The 18,593-nt window shown below is 39.0% G+C and overlaps 2 protein-coding genes across 5 annotated transcripts in view; one reads left to right on the top strand and one right to left on the bottom strand.

The window, feature by feature from the left end:
• Positions 1 to 18,593, bottom strand: part of GOLT1A (golgi transport 1A) — a 321,971-nt gene that overhangs the window by 194,143 nt on the left and 109,235 nt on the right. The gene's annotated exons all lie outside the window — the stretch shown is intronic.
• Positions 1 to 18,593, top strand: part of SOX13 (SRY-box transcription factor 13) — a 65,042-nt gene that overhangs the window by 21,355 nt on the left and 25,094 nt on the right. For all 4 annotated transcript variants that reach the window (XM_063297546.1, XM_063297547.1, XM_063297545.1 and 1 more), the window contains exon 2: positions 18,284 to 18,491. In XM_063297546.1, coding sequence (XP_063153616.1) covers positions 18,285 to 18,491 — 207 coding nt within the window. In that variant the 5' untranslated portion in view covers position 18,284. The remainder of the gene's footprint in view (positions 1 to 18,283; positions 18,492 to 18,593) is intronic.

Here is an 18,593-nt window from a genome sequence, read left to right as displayed (position 1 = left end):
GTTGATGTCCATGCTGGGTTTACAAATCAAAGTTTGGCCTGTTTTGTTGCATACACCCAGCAAATTGTTGCTTATTGAAGAAACAATGGTTAAGCAAATAATGGCTCAGCATGATATGAGAACCAGTCAGTTAAACTCTTTTCTGAGTAGACATAGATATTATTGCACTGTAAGGTCAGTTGCAGATGGGGGACTGGCTTGTTATGGCCACTTAATAAAGTTCAAACTGGGGACTTCCTCACTGTAGTGTAATCTGTGTTAAATTAGTGTAGACAGAAGATCCCATTCTGAGGTCACCACCTCTGGATCTTGAATATGCATACTCTGCTCCAGAGATCTTGACTGAGGCAGCTCGGCATTTTAAGGTGTTTGTCAGCTGAGTGCCCAATTGCCAAAATAACTCTAAACAACACTAAACATCTCCACTTATGCATCTCCTCCCTCCCACCCTGTGCCATGGGTTCCCCATAACAAATGCATAATATCAGCATTGCATGTAGCTGTGCTTAACAACTGTGCCTTGCCCACAGCCTCTGCTTTGAACAGGTTGATTAAGGCAGGTGTAGGAAGGGGCAGCCAAGGCAGCTTGTTGGCGAGCACAGCAGCAGGACATGCAGGGATAAATAAGGGCAGACATGAGGAATGAAGTAGTGGGAGAACAGGTGCCTTAGGAACCCTAGAAACACAAAGAGCTGTTTGTCTGTGGTCCAACATTGTAGAACAAAACGAATGACATTCTTTCAAAGTTTAGGGTGGGTTGTGTGCAATTGAAAGCCAGTAAACAATACAAAGGCAAAATTTCCTTCCCAGAAAATTCTCTTGGTTTATTGCTGTGCAATAAAAGAAACTTAATTTTCCACAAAAACCTTGGGGGCCCTTTCTTGTTATCTCCCAGGTTCTAAAATAAAGAAGGGAAGTTTCCTCAGAATAGATAGAAACTATGAGATCACACCCTACTCCCCTCAGCAACTGGCATAAATTGGTGCAATTCTTTTAGTGAGTTGGAGTAGAAGACAAATTAGTGATAAATCAAGACAGTTACGTAAAAATATCCACTACATCTCTGGGAAATATGTTGTGAGCAGTTTCTTAAAACAGACTGGTTCATGGATGAAGTATCCCTGATGCTGAGAAAGTGATTAGAGCATATGTCTTTTTCTTCTAATTTTATCCAGCCTTTTCTAACTTAGTACCCTCTAAATATGTGAAGTTATAATTCCAATTATTCCCAGTCAGCATCTCTCAAAGGCATCTATTTGGAAGAAGCTGATCTAAGATAACACCTTCTGCAGAAAGTAGGTTTACACATTGCATCAAGCCAAAACGTGATGCATTTGCTTTTGCGATAGCTTGTCATGTGAAAGTAACCATTTTGGTTTATTTAGTAATCCATAGTTTAATGTGATTTAGAAACATTGCTGCTTCCTTTCCCTATCTTCCTGGATTTCTGCTTATTTGTTGTTCATACTTGGATATTTTCATTTTTCCTTACATAAAATCTGTGAAATAGTGTTTTCCAACTAGACATGCAATGGAGGCCTTGAATCTGATTTTACCACTGCTGGTGCCTTGGAATGAAGGAGCAGAAAAATGTAAAGACTCCCTCAAATTGAGGTTGACTCCTGGTGATTACATGGATAGGTCCATGTAATTTTCTTGACAATATGGAGGTGGTCCGTGATTGCTTACTTCTAGGTTTGTTTGTTTGTTTTACTTCTCAATCTAGGCTGCAACTAGAGTTCAAAAGGATTCCTTATGGAGTTCAAGGCAGATGTTAGTTTCCTTAGGATAGAGAATTATTTACGGGGATAAAGTTGGAAGAACTCTCCTTCTCTCTCTCTTTGTCTAAGAAATTCTTCAGAAAATGAGTTGTGTTGTATCCTGATTGCACTTGGGTTCATACATTTTATTAAAGAGTAAGGTAGTTCTTTTTCAGTTTTGGCCCAACATAATGAGAGACCCCATCTATTGATTTTTGTAAACTCTGGTTTATAGTTTAGCATCCTGTAGGAGCAAACAAGAAATGGCTTATTCAACCAACTATGGCGTAGCATGATGTGTGAACTTCTGTTTGTGTTGGTTTTTGCTTCTTATATAGTGCTACCACAGTAAACTCACTTTTCAAAAAAAAAAACTCTGTTGGAACTATTGAGCCAATCCAATTCTTATTTTAATGTGTGTGTGTGTGTGTGTGTTACATTTGTACTACAAACCAATAAACAAATGATTGAAGCTTTGTGTGGAGATGCCCCTTAAAACGGCCATTAGTTCATCTAAATGATGTCTCAATTCTAGGAAATGGTGATTTCTTTCTCTCACTTCATCACCCTTGTCACGGCTAGATGCAGTGTGAAATGGAAGGAAACCTTCCTGGATTCAACACTTGAAAATGTTGAACTGTGACAGCTTCCATCTTCTTCCCACAGCTCAGCTGCTTTAAGAAAAAAAACAGGTGTAAAGTACATACATTTTTTATGAAAATGAAGGCAGGATGCTTAAGAAAGGATGGTTCTCTGTTTGGCTGGATTGGCTTACACCCTCCTCACAGCCTTTATTGAGGAGAGATACTGGGGCATCCCATTTCAGCAAGTCTATGCCACTGTGGCACAGGAATAATTGAGACATTAGGTTATGTTGTATTGTTTTGTCCCTATTGTGTTGTTTCACATTATCCCTCTTTCTAGACAAATGCCCTAGTCATTCAAATTCATTTTTTCTTCGTCTATTACTCTTTGACCAGTTTGACTCTCTCATTGAACGTAGCCTTTTTTGAAAAGCTATTTTGATACGCTATAATATTTGCCGTAACTTATCATTTAGCAGCTTTTAGATGCTGTTTTGTTCAGACAAGTTGATTACTTACTTTTAGTTTTATTCTATTTATTGTAATTATTTATTCACATTTAGGTTTCATGGTTCTGTTTACTGTTTAGGAATAGTATGTGTTACCTTTGGATTTAACTTTGAGGTGGTCTATGACCCTAGTAAACTAAACTAAATTTAAAATGTTTTGAACAGTCATTATCATTGCCCTCTTCTAAATGTGTCCAGAACAACTTTTAATTTAGTGTGTTTACTTCGATGAAGAGTGTTGTGGCCTTGGGAGTTTAGACTTGGTTAGGAAGAGTTACATGACTTACTTTTTTAAAAAATATATTTTTATTGATAGTTATTTTAAAAAGTCAATGCAAACTAAATTCAGAGAAGAAAAGAAAAAAGAATAGAAAGTGCAGAAAAAGAAAAGAAAAAGAAAAGAAGAAAAAGGAAAGAAAAAAAAGGAAAAAGAAAATATTTAAAGTGACTTCTGATCTTCATCACAAGTACAAACTAACTCAGTAATTCTTCACCCCCTATAAGGTTACATGCAAGTATCTCTTCTTCCCATAACCCATCCCTTATCCACACACAAATCTATAAATCATTAACATTTCAGTCCTGGTGTCAGCAAAAGTCCATAAGGGTTCCCAGAATTTTATAGAAACATGTCTTATTTTTCCCTTGGTCACACAAACCGACTCCTTCCTTTTGCTTCTATTTCATTCAGATGTTGTCATAGGATTTGATCTGTCTTCAGATTTTCTTTTTCCCATATCAGAGGCTTCTTCCAGGCTTTAACAAACCTCTTTTGTAAATCCAGTAAGGAGTCATTGCCCAAGTCCTTCTTTTGGCTTATCATTTGTATTTCCACTTCATCTGTAATCTCTGTTTTTTAATCCACAATTTTTTCATTTTTCAGTATTCCACAATTTCTTTATATTTTAGTTTTTCTGCATCCGATAAGGCTTGTTTCAACTCTTTATCCTGTATAACTTCCAAGGTATTCTCTTTCACATCTGTCATTTCTTTTTTAGTATCTTTTGGACATAGTCTGTCCACAGAAGCAGAACATTGCTTATATTGTACATTGCTGATTTTGTAGCTGCTGGTTTCTGTCCCCATTCTTCAAATATCTCCTGGAATACTTCAATTGTTGTACCATTTCTGTCATGTTATCCCAATGCTGACCAAAAACAAAAGGCAAGCCTATCTTTTTTTTTTTCCTTTTTCCTTTTATGCCTGGAATCTTTAGTCTCCTCTAGTGTCCAATTTCTGAAATCATAAAGTCTCAAATTTCTGTTATGACTTAGGGTAGAATAAACAGTTTAGTTCCACAAAGGTGCTGTTTATTTATATAATTATTTCCAAAATCTTATAGCAAAAGTCCTAATATTCCAATGACTCTGCCATGATTGAGAGCATGATGACTTTCCTTCATCTCCCAGTACTCAAATCCATGGGAAACTGCTATCCTGTGGTCTCCTTGTGAGGAGCAGCTGTCTGGAGCACAAGTAGGTGATCTTCCGTCCTCTTCTTATCCAGGGAGGTTCCGTGGTACTGGTCTACTTGCCCATCCTTTGGTCACGGCCGCATCATCATCTCTGCTCATTTGGAGATGTGCTAGCTCACCATTCCCCACCTGGAAGGTAGTTGCGTGACATACTATCAAAAACACAGTGTGAAAACTTGATTAAGTACAGTGATAGAAGAGGTAAGGCTGTGATGTCAACAGCATAACAATTAATTAATTAGCTGCCTAACCAACTATAGACTTGGTGGTTTACTGTCAGGCCCAGCTGAAGAATGACAAATCCAGCCAAACTTCAGTTCTTTATTTGCTCACACCATATAGACAGAATCTTGCCAGACTAAAGCTACTCTACCTAACCTAAGGGGAAATAACCTGCAAGGCTCTAGAGCGGGGCTACTCTGAACCTCTTAGTTTTCCCATATTCCAGCTCTGGACTGTGTTTTCTCTTATCTTGCTGTCCTCCTTGGAATGTTCTCCCTCCTTCCTGAGAACCAGCAGTGTTACTGGAGTCCATCGCCTCTACAGTGATAATCAGCAGTAAACGTTCTGTGATATACAATCAACAATTTAAAATGTCCACAGTAAAAAAAAAAAAAAGAAACATACAGCAAACCTATCCAATTAAGAATAAATATACATGCTACTATTACTAGAGATGGCAGCAACGTGCTAACCACTAAATGCTCTCTGGAAGAGCACTGTTTTGATTAACTTTGGAATGTTGTAACAGAGGGATGGAACAGAAAAGCTTGTGCCTTAACAGAAGTTTTGTTCACATTGGTGCCTCCGTTCTGGCCAGTGGCAATTTCTAGACATCAGGTTATCTATGTTACTTTCAAGTTTCCCTGTTCAGTGCAGTGAGGTTTGGGGTAGCACTTGCTGAGACATTAGTTGAGGTCAGGTGTGGGCCTCTGCAATCCTTTAGTGTGCTTGATTCTCTTCTGACATTACACTGAAGCAGACAATTTTTCATCTTAATCTGCCTCAGAACACTCAGGAAGGACCAAGTGGGTTAACTTTGCACCTGCTATTCTAAGCTCCAACATTAAAGTGAATGAATAATCAGATAGCTAAACTACATATTCTGATGGAAATTCAATTTAAGGATTGTAAGGCTGATGTTAAGAAGACCTGATGTTGAATTAGCTGAAGATCCTGGTGTTTGCTGTTGCTGAGAATAAGCTTGATTTTTAGGTTCTTTTGATCATTCTCTATTCCTAGCTAAGCCTGATAGAGGAATATTTAGGTAGCTCTTTGCAAAATGGATGGCAACATGTAAAGTGCCTGCAGAGAGCTCAAACAGTCATTGGATAGATTTGTCCATGTGCCCACAAGTCTGTATCTAAAATTATTTGAATACCCTCTTTTAGTCAACTTGGTTATTCTCAGATGAGATACACGCTAGTGAGGTAGTGGATCTCTATCCTACTCTCAGCTATCAGTCGTTGGCTAATCATGATGAACAGCCATGTCAAAGCTACTTGATTCTGCTGGCCAGTGGAGAAGAAATGATAGACTCTAACAAATAACAATCATTCACTGGCAAAATATTTTTATGGGGGAATGATCCCTAAAGTTTAGATTTATTTAGATTGGCCAGTAAATCTCAATATTTCCTATAACTGCAACACAAGTGGATTGAACTGCAACACAACAACAGGGTTGAAGCTAAATTGTCCCATGTGGATTGAGTATACAAAAAGCCCCAAAACATTGAGTATCAGCTTACAGCAGGGACATACCTTGTTTTTTTTTAATCATGCCAAAGGCTACAGTTGACATTTCAGTGACATGCCAAGAAGTGCAGTCTAAAGAATGAGTAAGGCCAGCACAAACATTAAATTTGGTTTAATTTCATGTATATTTAAATTTGCCTAGTTAAGTGCCAGCATGGAGCAAGCCTTAGCTGATTGTAAAAAAAAAAATGCAGGTTTGGATGAGGTTGACACTTGTATGGGAAGACCACCACTAGGGCAATAGGCTGGACTGGGAAGTTGAAAACGCACCCTGGAAGAAGGTGGTGGAAAACTTCTTCCATCTCGCTATCAAGAAAACTATATAGGGAGGAGAAGAATTTTTTATGTTAATATTTAATTAAAATCTCTTATTTCACTGCTTCGTAAAGGGTATCTAAATATCAGAAAAACACAGTATTTAAACTCTCAGTTTTCTGTCCTTACTTTTGGAGTTGCCACAGCCAGTTCATACACGCATGTTAATCATATGATGATTAACAATGATTTGCATGTGTGAATGAGGCAACTCAGATCAAACACTACAGAGACCTTTCATATCACCTCACAATGCTTTGCAGTTGATTTAATTTGCACATTCAGCTGCAAATACATTTTGCATAATCAAGTGGTGACATGCTTTTATGAGGCAACCTTGTTTTCTAGTATAGCTCATTCAAGCTTTCTGTATCCCTTGTGTCCCTATAATAATAGCAACTAGACAACAGAAGAACATGAAAAACAAAATTCTTATTAGAGCAATACCATTGTTAGGAAAATCCAGATACTACTAAAAATATACAAGGTTTTTAAAAAATATACAAGGTTTTTCCAGGTCACTTGGTCACTCAAGATGTTAAAAAAGCATATTGGTGTGAAAAACACAAACTGTCTCATTTGTAAGAAAAAATATGTATTTAGATCAGTGTTTCTTAAACTTTTTGCTCTCAGGTACCCTTCCTACTTTTAAAAATTATGGAGGACCCCAAAAGAGCTTTTCTTTATATGGGTTATATGTATCAATATTTACCATATTAAAATTTTAAGTTGATGCATTTGTAAAATATTTATTGAATAATGTAAAAATAACATTATTAAACCCATTAGATACTAACATAAATAAAATATTTTTCATGAAAAACCCTATATTTTTTAACAAATGAAAATAATAATGAGAAGAGTGATACTGTTTTACATTTCTGCAAATATCTTCAATATCTGGCCAATAATTTTGATTTTGTGGACCCCTCAGACGGTCTTGGGGGCCCCCCAGGGGTCCTAGGGCCACCCTTTAAGAAACACTGATCTAGATAATAATAGTAAGCCAGAATCTAAACTTCGCTCATATGTTTTGATGGTATTTCTTTAGGTACTTGAATCCTAAGATATACAGAGATTTAAAGATAAGTAATTGTGGGCTCAGAATTGGACTGGTAACCACTGAAAGCGTTTTATAATTGATAAAATGTATACCATTAACAAGTCAGACAATTTGCAGCCATAATTGAACTTTTAAGTTTCTGAACCACATTCAGAAAGAGCCTCATGTACAGCAAGACCCAGGACTGAATAAATGTACACACACACACATTTGTTTCCTTAATGTGTTCAGCTCATTGAATTTCTTTTTGCTTGTTTTGAATATAGGGCATGTTTTCTTAAGCATTGAAATATACTCAGCATATCGACACAGATTGTATTACTGACAGCTTCCTCTTTGTTCCAGGTTCTCTAGGAATTTGAGTCAAAGGGTAGCAGTGCTTTATTAATAGGTGCACCAAAAGCATTTCACCTGATGCCTAACTTTGACACCAAACACTCAGATTTTTGGTTAAAAAAACCTTGCCTACCCTAGCAGTTGTGTATTAAGGGGATGACAAACCTCATTGCTTTCTTACACCTTTGGAAGCCAGAAGTTGGCAGATATTAACAGTTACTTTAAAACAATGTTTTTTTTAATACATTTTAAAAAATGAGGGCAGGTTGATATAACTAAGCATGAACTATACATATACATAGTATTAAGAAATGATAATTTATAATGGAATAGAGTTGCTATGCGTACACAAACACACATACTAGTTCATCCTTTTTGAGGAATCAGCCTCCTCTATTCTAAATGAAGCAGCTTCCTATGCTTGGCTGCAATCGCAGGTTGGAAGCAGCTGAGATTGAAATGAAAGAGCCTGGTGAGGCTTCTTGTTACACTGTAATTCAGATAGGCTTGTTCTCTGTACTATGATACCTTGACATTGTCCAAAAGGTTTGGCCCAGAATTCCTCATTTTGTTCTAGAGAAAGCGTAAGACTACCAGGTCTGAGCAGCAGAATCCAAAGACTAGGTGGCAGCAAAGATACAGAAAACTCCACCTCTCGCTTGATTTCCTGTGGCCATCTAGAATTTTGCAGCTCAGGTACAGTGCTCCTAACAGAGCAATCCAGCTGGGAGAAACTTGGAGGATCCCCAGAAACAAAAAGACGTGGCTGCTAATTAATTGAGAGGGATGTGCATTTGTCAGCTAATTAAACTGAAGGACATTCCCCAATAACACAAAGTAAACTGGCATTGCACATGAGGTTACCAGTCATCAACTTGCCAGTAAATTTATGAAGGGAATCTTTGAATTGGCCAATCCCCAGCCTGGCAGAAAAAAAAATGCCCTAGTTGTGACTTTTACCACCTCTTAATAGGCCACAGAGCAGCATTTGGCTATAGACAAGAAATTATTGCCTGTACCATCTAGAGCAGTGTTTCTCAACTTCGGCAACTTTAAGATGTGTGGACTTCAACTCCCAGAATTCCCCAGCCAGCCAAATTGCTAAGGTTGAGAAACACTGATCTAGAGCATTGCTGTGAATACTTAAAGCTACCAGTTTATCTTTTCTTAGCCATTCCTTCTTCTCTCATTATCTTCCTTAGACACTAGTTTGATCAAGACTGGTAAGGCTTCTCCTGATTCCTTGTGACGATAAGCCATTTTTGGGACCTTTTTTGACTTACTGTCCAGATAGATCCTTCTATCCTCATTGCATTAAAAATGCCTTACTCCTTGATAAATCTCCCACTGAGCCCAGTAGCAGGCACTATAGTGGAGCAGGGGCATTGGTTTCAGGCCCTGGAGCCTGAGAGAGCCCCTAAATGACTCCCAAATACAGGTCACAGTGATCAGCTACTGTATTTTAGTAACCTCAAGGCTCGCATGCCCCTTAAAGTAATACCTGATTGATTCAGCTGCCTGTTCCTTTAAGATGGTGTGACTTGTACAGAACTTAGTAGCATGACAATTTCATAGTGGCAGGAGAAGCAATAGAGAACTGAGGTGGCTGCAATGGTGTTGTCTCCATTGGCACAGACCCTTGCCCAGGGCGTGTCAAGATTTCATGGCACATTTGATTGTGCTGTAAGCTTTCTGGCACTATGATAAATGGGTTTGGTGATTAATTCAAGAAACTCAGAACTTACAATATCCAGTCAAATTTTAATTATTGGCTGTTTTTCAATCTGTTTTATCCAATTCGTGGTTCACTGGTTACAGCTTAATCTTTTGTTTTCCCATCTGGAGTATGTGATTTTTGGGGTACAATAACTCAATTGATATGTTGCTGCTGCTACTGTTTTATCCTGCCTTGTGCTTTAATAAATTTGGGTTATAAAATCAAAATTTTAGACAGTAGCCTGTAAGGGGCATATGGCTTTAATTCTCTGTTAGCAACCTAGAAATGAGGTCCTTTGTGGTCTTCCTTTTTCTGGAACAAGTAATTATGAACTTTTTTTTCTGGCTTCCTCTGTTTCTCTTCTTTTACTCCCCACACTCTTCTTTTTTATCAGCATCTGAGTGCACAGCTATTCCATTTCATTTTTTTGCAACACCACCTTTTACTTGAAATTTGGTAAATATTATCTTCCTCTGTTTTATTGCTTTTCTGTCCTTAAGATAGTTAGAATTAGCATGCTAATCCACTTGCTAGGGGTGGACATACAAACTAAGCCTTTTGTCTACTATAACTTGAATGATTGCTTCCCTTGCTCTTGATTTCTTTTGTGTTTTTTTTAACTTGTAATAGTTTGAACTTGGCTGCTTGTCTGAGCTAATCTTCATTGCTTGTAAATATGAGTATGTGTTGATTTAACAATTCCTCATCATTTGTGAGTTTGCATGAAATATTTGAACTAATTAATTTTTGTTTGTGAGTTAGTTTTGCTGTTTGGGAAAATAGTTATTTCTGAGAGTACCCAAATCTGCTATCTACATGCCACATTTCAGTGATTTTTTTTTTGTTCTCGTTGTCATTGTCCAATTACGTGGATGTGAGATTTGATACAAATGGGAACAGAGGTTTTTTCATTTCTAATCATCTTATTTTGGTTTAGAAATCATGTACAGCTAGTTGAAGGCTTTACCTTATCACAGAAGATGTTATTTCCTGGTTTCAGATCTTGAGATTTTCACATGGTGCCAGTTCTAGGGTGGATATTTTTGCTGCTGGCACTGGAACCACCCTTGCACAATAAATAGAAGAGATAGTCAGGCTTTGGCCAGGAAGGGTGGCAGTACAAGAGTGAGAATAGCAGGATGTATGCCACAAAGAAATAACAATGGAGGGGTAGAAAAATTGCAAAGCCACTGCTGAGAGAGTCTGGCACCATCCAAAGATTTCAGTTTTGGGGTTAATAAATAATTTGACTCGGCCTTCAGTGATGATTCCAACTAGGTATGTAAATTCACCTCAGAGGGTAAGGTTCTTTGAGAAGGAAATTCCAGTGGTGTGTAAGAAATAATGCTAGGTATTAAGTTGAGAGGTTGACGAAGTCCTTACTTTCATTGAAACATAGGTGAATTTCTTTTGTGTAGGGTTGTTGCCAAGCAGCAGCAAAATATCTGCCATCCTAGCTCAGCCCAGAACCCTGACTAAACAAGTGACCAATGTCATCTTTTAGCATTAAGTACATAGGATCAGAGTTAGCTCAAGACTGTTTATAATGGATCGATCTATCAAATGGCATTCTGTCACTACATCAGAATGATTTGGTCTGTGATAATCTGATATGCATTAAGACACCAGGCTAGAAACCAGGAGACTGAGAGTTCTAGTCCTGCCTTAGGCCTGAAAGCCAGCTGGGTGACCCTGGGCCAGTCCCTCTCTCTCAGCCCAACCCACCTCACAGGGTGGTGGTTGTTGTGGGGAAAGGAGGAGGAGGAAGGAGTGCTTGGTATGTTTGCTGCCTTGAATCATTTATAAAAATAATAAGGGTGGGATAACAACAACAAAAAAAGAATCATCTGAATGTTGAATGTGTCCTTAAGCTACATTGATATAAAATGACTTTAAAATATAGATACGAGTGTACTGCTGAAATATGATTCTGTCTTCATAAAGGTCTCATACTTGCTGAGAGTTATTTTCTAACTATAAGAAGAAGAAAAGCAGGTAAGAAAAGCAGCCTGCCTCAGCTGGACTTTTCCCTCCCTACCTCAGTCCGATCCCTATAGGGCCGTTAATAGCAGCTAATGCATGGGAAGGATTCTAGACATTTCTTTGTTTTTTTTAATATTTATTGTATTTTTATTTACAAAAATTCATGCTGCTAGTAAACCACTTTGGGAGGATTGTTACCCTTAAAGGTAAAAATAATAAATAATTTGTGGTGATGGTAATGATTGGAAAAAGTTTACAAATATAAATTAAAACATTATTTTACAGAGTTAGAGGTAGGTCACTTGAAATTAGATCTTGGTTTAATTGTGGATGGAGTAGTAGAAGTCACCCTATCTTTGAGACTGAGCGCACGTACCTTGCAAGACGAGTATGTAGTGTCAGATTCTGACATCTCTAGTTCAAAGGTTCTTGCTGTAAAACTGGCAAGGCCCTCTTCTGGAGATGTTGATGTGAAAGCTGTTGCCAGTTAAGGCAATAAAGTAAAATTTTGAAAAAGAAAGTAAAAATCAAAACAAAACTGGACTTACATGGACCACTGGTCCCACTTGGTACAAGCAGCTTCATGTGTTCTGTCTAAAAAGTAATTATTATCTGGGTTGTTCACACTTTACATTACACTATAATACATGTTAGTTTTGGCTTAGCATGTTGTGCGATTTCTAAATTGTGGTTTAGGGCTCTGTAGGATGTACCCAGGAATTTACTCTTTAGCTCTCAGCACCCAGTTTGTGAAGAATAATTTATGGTGGTGATAAAGCATTTTTGTCAAGATGAAGAAAGATTGCTCATCACCACCAACTTTTATATATCAGAGCTATACAAATGTCAGCTATTTAATAATATGAAAAAAACTGTTGTGTTGCTGTCTTGAGTGCTTTGCAGCTTGGCTTGTTTCATTATCCACACAAGTGTCAAATTCTGTTTGAATGTTGTTAAGAAAGTCTCAGCCTCAGCTACATCCTTTCCCTTTGTCTGATACATTAGAAGACTTTGAGCTTTGCTTAGCCCCCCCCCCTTTCAGCACAAGAAAAAGAAACATTTAAAAAAGGCCTATTACAGGAAGACATTTTCCATGTGCCAGGCCAATTGTCCCCATTCCCATTGTTTGCTGTTCTGAGCAATTCTTCCCCCCACCCCCGCCTTTTGTGATAACTACCTGATACTGTTAGAATAGGGAATGGACTTAACTGCTGGAACAAGCCTTGTAACAAGTATAACTGGCTGTATTTTTGTTCAGCAAACCATGTAATAAAAATACAATGAGTCTCCTTTCAAACTCACACCTATTAAAGCAGCAGACCCATTTTAAGAGTAAACTTCTAGTGGTACAAATGTTAAGTACAATAGGAATCTGACCCACCGGAGGATTGAAACTTTCCTTTTGTGTGCTCTTTTAGAATGAATACATTTTCAGCTCACCACCAGCTGATTGTTCTTGATTCCCCCATTGTCTGGATGACAATGCAGCCCCCTTACATGGCTACATACCAGTGAGCAAGCGAGCGAGACCTGCGACAAGAATATGGCTTTCTTTCCCCCTTGGCATAATGGGGTTATGCATTCAACAGGGTTTCTGAAGTAATAAGGACTGGGACAAAACCGCAAGCTCCTTTATGTTCAGTTCATTTTCATCTCTGCTCATTGTATCTTTGCAGGACAGGGTGCCCTGAAGATCCTTTTTACATTTCTCTTAAGCTGACCTTCTGCAAATTCTTTGAGCTGTTCTGTAAAATGAATAGTATGATAACTTGAGAAAGGTGGCCTGAGGCTCTGCATGCACAATTTACTGCAGTGTGGACTGTTGCCCTGCCAACATCCCTTGTATCTGGAAGAAAAAGGGGTATATCCTAAAGCTCATTTCTTATTCCTGTTGCACACAACACTGAGGTGTCAAAGCAACAAACACAGGATTCTTACAAATCTAGATAGGAACCTTGTTAACAGACCCTTGCCATGACATATAAAATCACTGGAACTTCTGGAAATGATGCCTCTGGGCCAGATGAAGGGGCAAATATTCAAGATAATGTGCTCAGTTTAAACATTGGGATGTGGAGGTGTCCTACTTTAGAGGACAGATCTTTATTTAAAGGCATCCTTCAAGTCTGAAGACAAAGCAAACTTAAAAAGGGTGGCAGGGGTCATAAAGCTCTCCATCAGCAGTTAATACCTAACAGGAAGAATATATAGGTGTACAAGTTACCAAAATAGTTTTATAATTTTAGTCAATTCCTGTAATTATATCTAAATATAGGTCCTTCTCTTTCTCAGTCTCTCTCAGTTGATATTTGCTCTATCTATTTAAATATCTATAGGCAGAGTGAGAGAGCCTAAGTTATATAAACTTGTATCAGCTTCTGTTCTCTTTTCTTGGTAATCCATTTCCTTTATTTTTATTATGTTTTGCTTCTGATACAAAATATGTTTAACCAGGCATTTGACTTACCAGTTACCTGTATAATGCAATTTCAAATTGTTCTTGTTATTCTAATGAAATAAACACTAGCCAGTTTGGTCTAGTGGTTAGGGTTCTGGGCTAGAAACCAGGAGTCTGTGAGTTCTAGCCCCACCTTAGGCATGAAAGCCGGCTGGGTGACCTTGGGCCAGTCACTTTCTCTCAGCCCAACTCGTGCAATGTAGACTAGCCCCTCATGGTGCACCTCAGGCAACGTGACTTGTCATGGCTAAATAGTCTACACATCTGGCTGCTGGACCTGACAAGGATTTTCCAGCAAGAAAAAGTAGCATGAACACCAAACTGCTATGCCACACAATTAAAAAAAAATAATGGGATCCAGCTAAAGTCCCCGTAGCTAGTTGAGAATACATGACAAAGCATATACTCTGCCATACATATAAGGCCAAGAGAAGATGAGGGTAATGCTCCTTGCTTCAACTTCTCCCAACTTGTCTCCCTTCAGATATATTGGATTACAGTATAACGTCCATGAACCTCATTCTGTAAAACCATAGTCTATGCTGGCTTTGAGCTTTAGATCTTCCAATGGATCAGGGGGTAGTAGTTTGGGAAATACTGTGTTTTAAGGAAGCTATTCCATTCTGAATGACCATAAATAACTAAAGGATATTACCACTGTTGATGAGCAGCAAAGTTATCCAGACATTACAGTATAGGTAAAGGTAAAGTTTCCCTTGACATTAAGTCCAGTCGTGTCTGACTCTAGGGGGCGGTGCTCATCTCCATTTCAAAGCCACCACGTCCCATATTACAGTATATTGTACTAGAAATATATGTGCGATATGCATGTGACCTTGATTTCTTTTCCTTTTGGAGTTACAGTTAACAAGTGCTTTTGGTTAGCATTATAAACCTTTAAATGTTATATTTGCTTAAGTAACATGTTTCTGTGGGTAGTCAATCCTCATATTGCTACTTTATTTGATAGCATTGGATGCTGGAAGGAGAAATAGCCTATGCTGCAGTATATCCTATGGCAAGAACTTGAGATATATCTCTCAAGTTTTTACAAAATGGTTAATTTAAGGCCACAACAGATTAATGTGTTTCCTGGGTATATATAGAATATATTTTGTAATAAAATTTCCTTATTAGTTCTGCTGCAATATTTATGAAAATGAATGCTTAATCTCTCCTCCAGTGGAATCTATCATAGGGATTGCCTAGATGGCTGATTCCTGCATTGCTTGTGATTCTTCAGATGGATGCATTGCATATACTCCTTTTTAATAAAGAAGTGTGCATTTGATATCTCTCCATACCTTTCTTTTCTTGCAGAACCTTGTTTCCTTGTTTCTACCATGACCACACATGGATTCATGCATTGCCTTTTGTTTAAACTTCTCACTCCATTAATTTTTTTCTTTATATATTTATATAGTATGGTCCTATAATCACATGTATGGGTTTCAGTCTTGCGTATAACTGGAAGTAAACTCTGTTGAACACAGGGAGATTTACGTATGGGAAACATGCATAAAGGGTTTCCCTGTGACATAGATTAAAAACAAGCAAAATGCTTCATAGAAAATAAATACATGTTAAGTATTATTCAGTTGTGGAGTCAGCATGGAAGCCCATGTAGCAATTCCTTGTATCATTTGGGCTTCTGAATTTGGATGCACTGAATAAACCTGTGGGATACCCATTTTTTTTTTTTAAAAAGCCTCTGGTTGGAAGTGTCCTTGCTTTGCATCAACAAAAATTATCCAGCATGCTTGTAACCTCTTAGCCATGTCTTTTGAGCACAAGGTAGAACAAAAGAGATGAATAGAGACCAAGATTTTTTCCTTTGACAGTATCGTGCCAGAGGCAGAAAGACCTGTATTGTTATCATCCAGAGAGAGAAAGCTAAAGGCTATAGTAATCAGCTGGCATGTCTTATTGGATGTATGGGGGGGGGGGTGAGTTGCTGTCACTTATCAGTGCTCCTCCCTAACACATGGATGTCTTTTGTCTTCAGAAGATGAATCTGTTTGGTCTATGGTGGACTATGGCATGATAGGGGCATACCAGGGACGAAAATGGAAAGGCACAGGGTTCTAACTGGAATGGCTGCAGGAGCCAAAAAGCAAATGGCAAAGGAAACTCAGTAGCCTGAAAAGCACAATGATTTGTTCATAGAAGGGCAGGGAACTGAGATAAAAAAGCTTGCTAAGATCAGAAACTCTGGCGTGCACAGTGCCTCATTGTTCAGCTGTCACACTTCCCTTTACTTTATTGCTTTTGTCCAACACCCTATTGTTCAACTTCCTTTTGTCCCCCATTCAGTGTGCTGGCTTTTCATTACCCAGCCAGCCCTGTTGTTTTCATTTCTTTTGTCTGAAGTTCCTGAGAGGAAGGTTTTATTTTCAGCAGTTTGATTAATTCACAGCTTGAGACAGGCTTTGTTTGTTATGTAATTACTGCCCTGTGCTTTTCCAGAACTCCAAGTGGCAATGATGGTGGCACTTGGCCAGTTATGAAGGCTGCTTTTGCCCCTAAACCTTTGTGCTTCTGCTGTTTTGTCTTTCTAGAACTAGAAAATTATTGTGTGGTTGCACTATAGTGCTTTGCCTCTGAGAGGGACAGAGCAGGATTTTCTTGCCTCTGTGCAGGAAAAATATTGTGTGTCTATTGCACTGCCTAAAATGTGTATGGTATATTTAACTTTGTCTGCACCTGATTTAATAATTGACTCTCATCAAATTCTGACTTAGTTTTTGGTAAATCAGTCACTGAAATGTTCTTCTAAGGAAGGATTCCCCAACATTTTTGTATGTGTAGGACCATTTAGAAATCCAAGAAACTGTCACGAGCTCCTCTTCCAAATGGCTGTCTTAAGAAGTTGGACTAGTCATAAGATGGCTGTTGTGAGGATATGGTTTGTCATACAGGACAAGTCTCTTTCAAGAACAAAGCAGAATTTGGGACTGAGGTATAAATGTGAAGCCACATATTTGAGACTCTCTAAACACACCCCAAAAGTTAGTGCCTGCATAACATCGTGAATAAGCACACAGGCTACCTTGTTACAGACTTCCCCATAATGGAAGGCTCTCTTGTATTCTTTTTAAATTCTAACTAGACAACCTGTGACATGTTGGGTCATCCTTTCAGAGATATTTCCTTACCTAACAGAGAAATGGAATGACCACGGGTGGGCAAAAAAGCATTGAGAATGGGAGTGGCTTCCGCCTTCCTGCCAGCTTTCCCCTTGACTTTGCTTGTGGGAAGCTGGCAGGGAACATCGAAAATCACTCCCCCTCCTCCTCCTCCGCTGACCTGTCACTTTGCTGGGAGGAGGACAAGCAAAGGGAGCTGCAGACTGTGAAGAAAATTGCATCCCCACTCCCCATCCTGGTGTGTCCCCAAGGGCCCCCACCCTCCAGGGAGGAAGAGGGCTCACCTGTCAACTGGCAGTGCCCCTCAGACAGTCCTATTTGCCAGCAGACATCCGAGTCACCCCCTCATCCTTCCCTGGCTGCCCACCACTGTTAAGAGATTTCATATTTCAGCCTTGGTTCCAAAGCAGCCGCTTGCCTGCTGGCAGGAAAGAAGGCAGTGATACACCCCTCCCATCTTCCCTCGTGCCACACAACCTGTGGGTTTCTGGGTAGTGTGGTCGGAAGGTGTGACACTGAGGCTGCCACAACATTTGCCAAATTTCAATCCTGCAGGAGTAATGGATCCTGGATTTTGGGTACATTCTGTAAGTTAGCCCATCTGAGGTATCTTGGTTCAAAAATTGTTGCCCTGTGATGCACCGTTTTTGCCCAATTGAAGGTGACAAACAGACACAAGAGTTTTAGCAGCATATAGATTATCATTTCTACATGTGCAGCAAGTGTGGTATGAGAGCTCGCATAGTGTAATGGTGAAAGTATTGGACTAGAACTGGGAAAAAACAGGTTCAAATGCACCCTCAGCCATGAAAGCTCACTGGATGACTGGGCCAGTCACTCTCTCTGAGCCCAAATTACCAATTTGCTATGCTCTGGAGATAAGTTAGAGGAGTGCTGGAGGTAAGACGGGATAGATTTAATTAGTAAGGAAATCCATACATTAGCATATGCATGCTCTGTGCAAATTGGAGTCCTATTTTGATGATGAACAACATGTGTCTAAATGTTCAATGGAAGTAGCAGCCATCTGATTATTTCTGAGCTTGCCTGAAATCTTGTTATGCTTGGTTTCACTTTTGGAACACGAATCTTTCTCTAAAGTGAGTTAATTTCATGGCCCTTTCTTTCCTGTTCATTTTCATAATCTTTTGTATTTTTTTTCTTTGCATCCTTTCCTCCAGGATGTCCATGAGGAGTCTTGTCTCTCCTCAGCTGGAGCTTAATGGAGCTGGGAGTATGGTGAACTGCACTATTAAAACAGAAGAGAAGAACGAGAGCTACTACAAGGCGACCCAGGGCGAAGCTCCTTGCACATCGCCTGGCTCCGACCACCTCAACAAATCGCCCTTGCCACTGGGTGAATTTATTGATCCCTTAACTCTCCCACAGGTGGGCCACATTCTCTCCAGCATCTGCTCATGAGGCATACCTTGCTACTCTCAAGGGGCCTAGTTTCTCAAAAGGCTCATTTTCTGCTTAGCAAACTGAAGC

The sequence above is a fragment of the Candoia aspera genome, chromosome 3 (genome assembly GCF_035149785.1).
Source record: "Candoia aspera isolate rCanAsp1 chromosome 3, rCanAsp1.hap2, whole genome shotgun sequence".
Taxonomy (NCBI): domain Eukaryota; kingdom Metazoa; phylum Chordata; class Lepidosauria; order Squamata; family Boidae; genus Candoia; species Candoia aspera.
The sequence above is the reverse complement of the archived record's forward strand: the minus strand, read 5'-3'. Positions and strand labels throughout refer to the sequence as shown.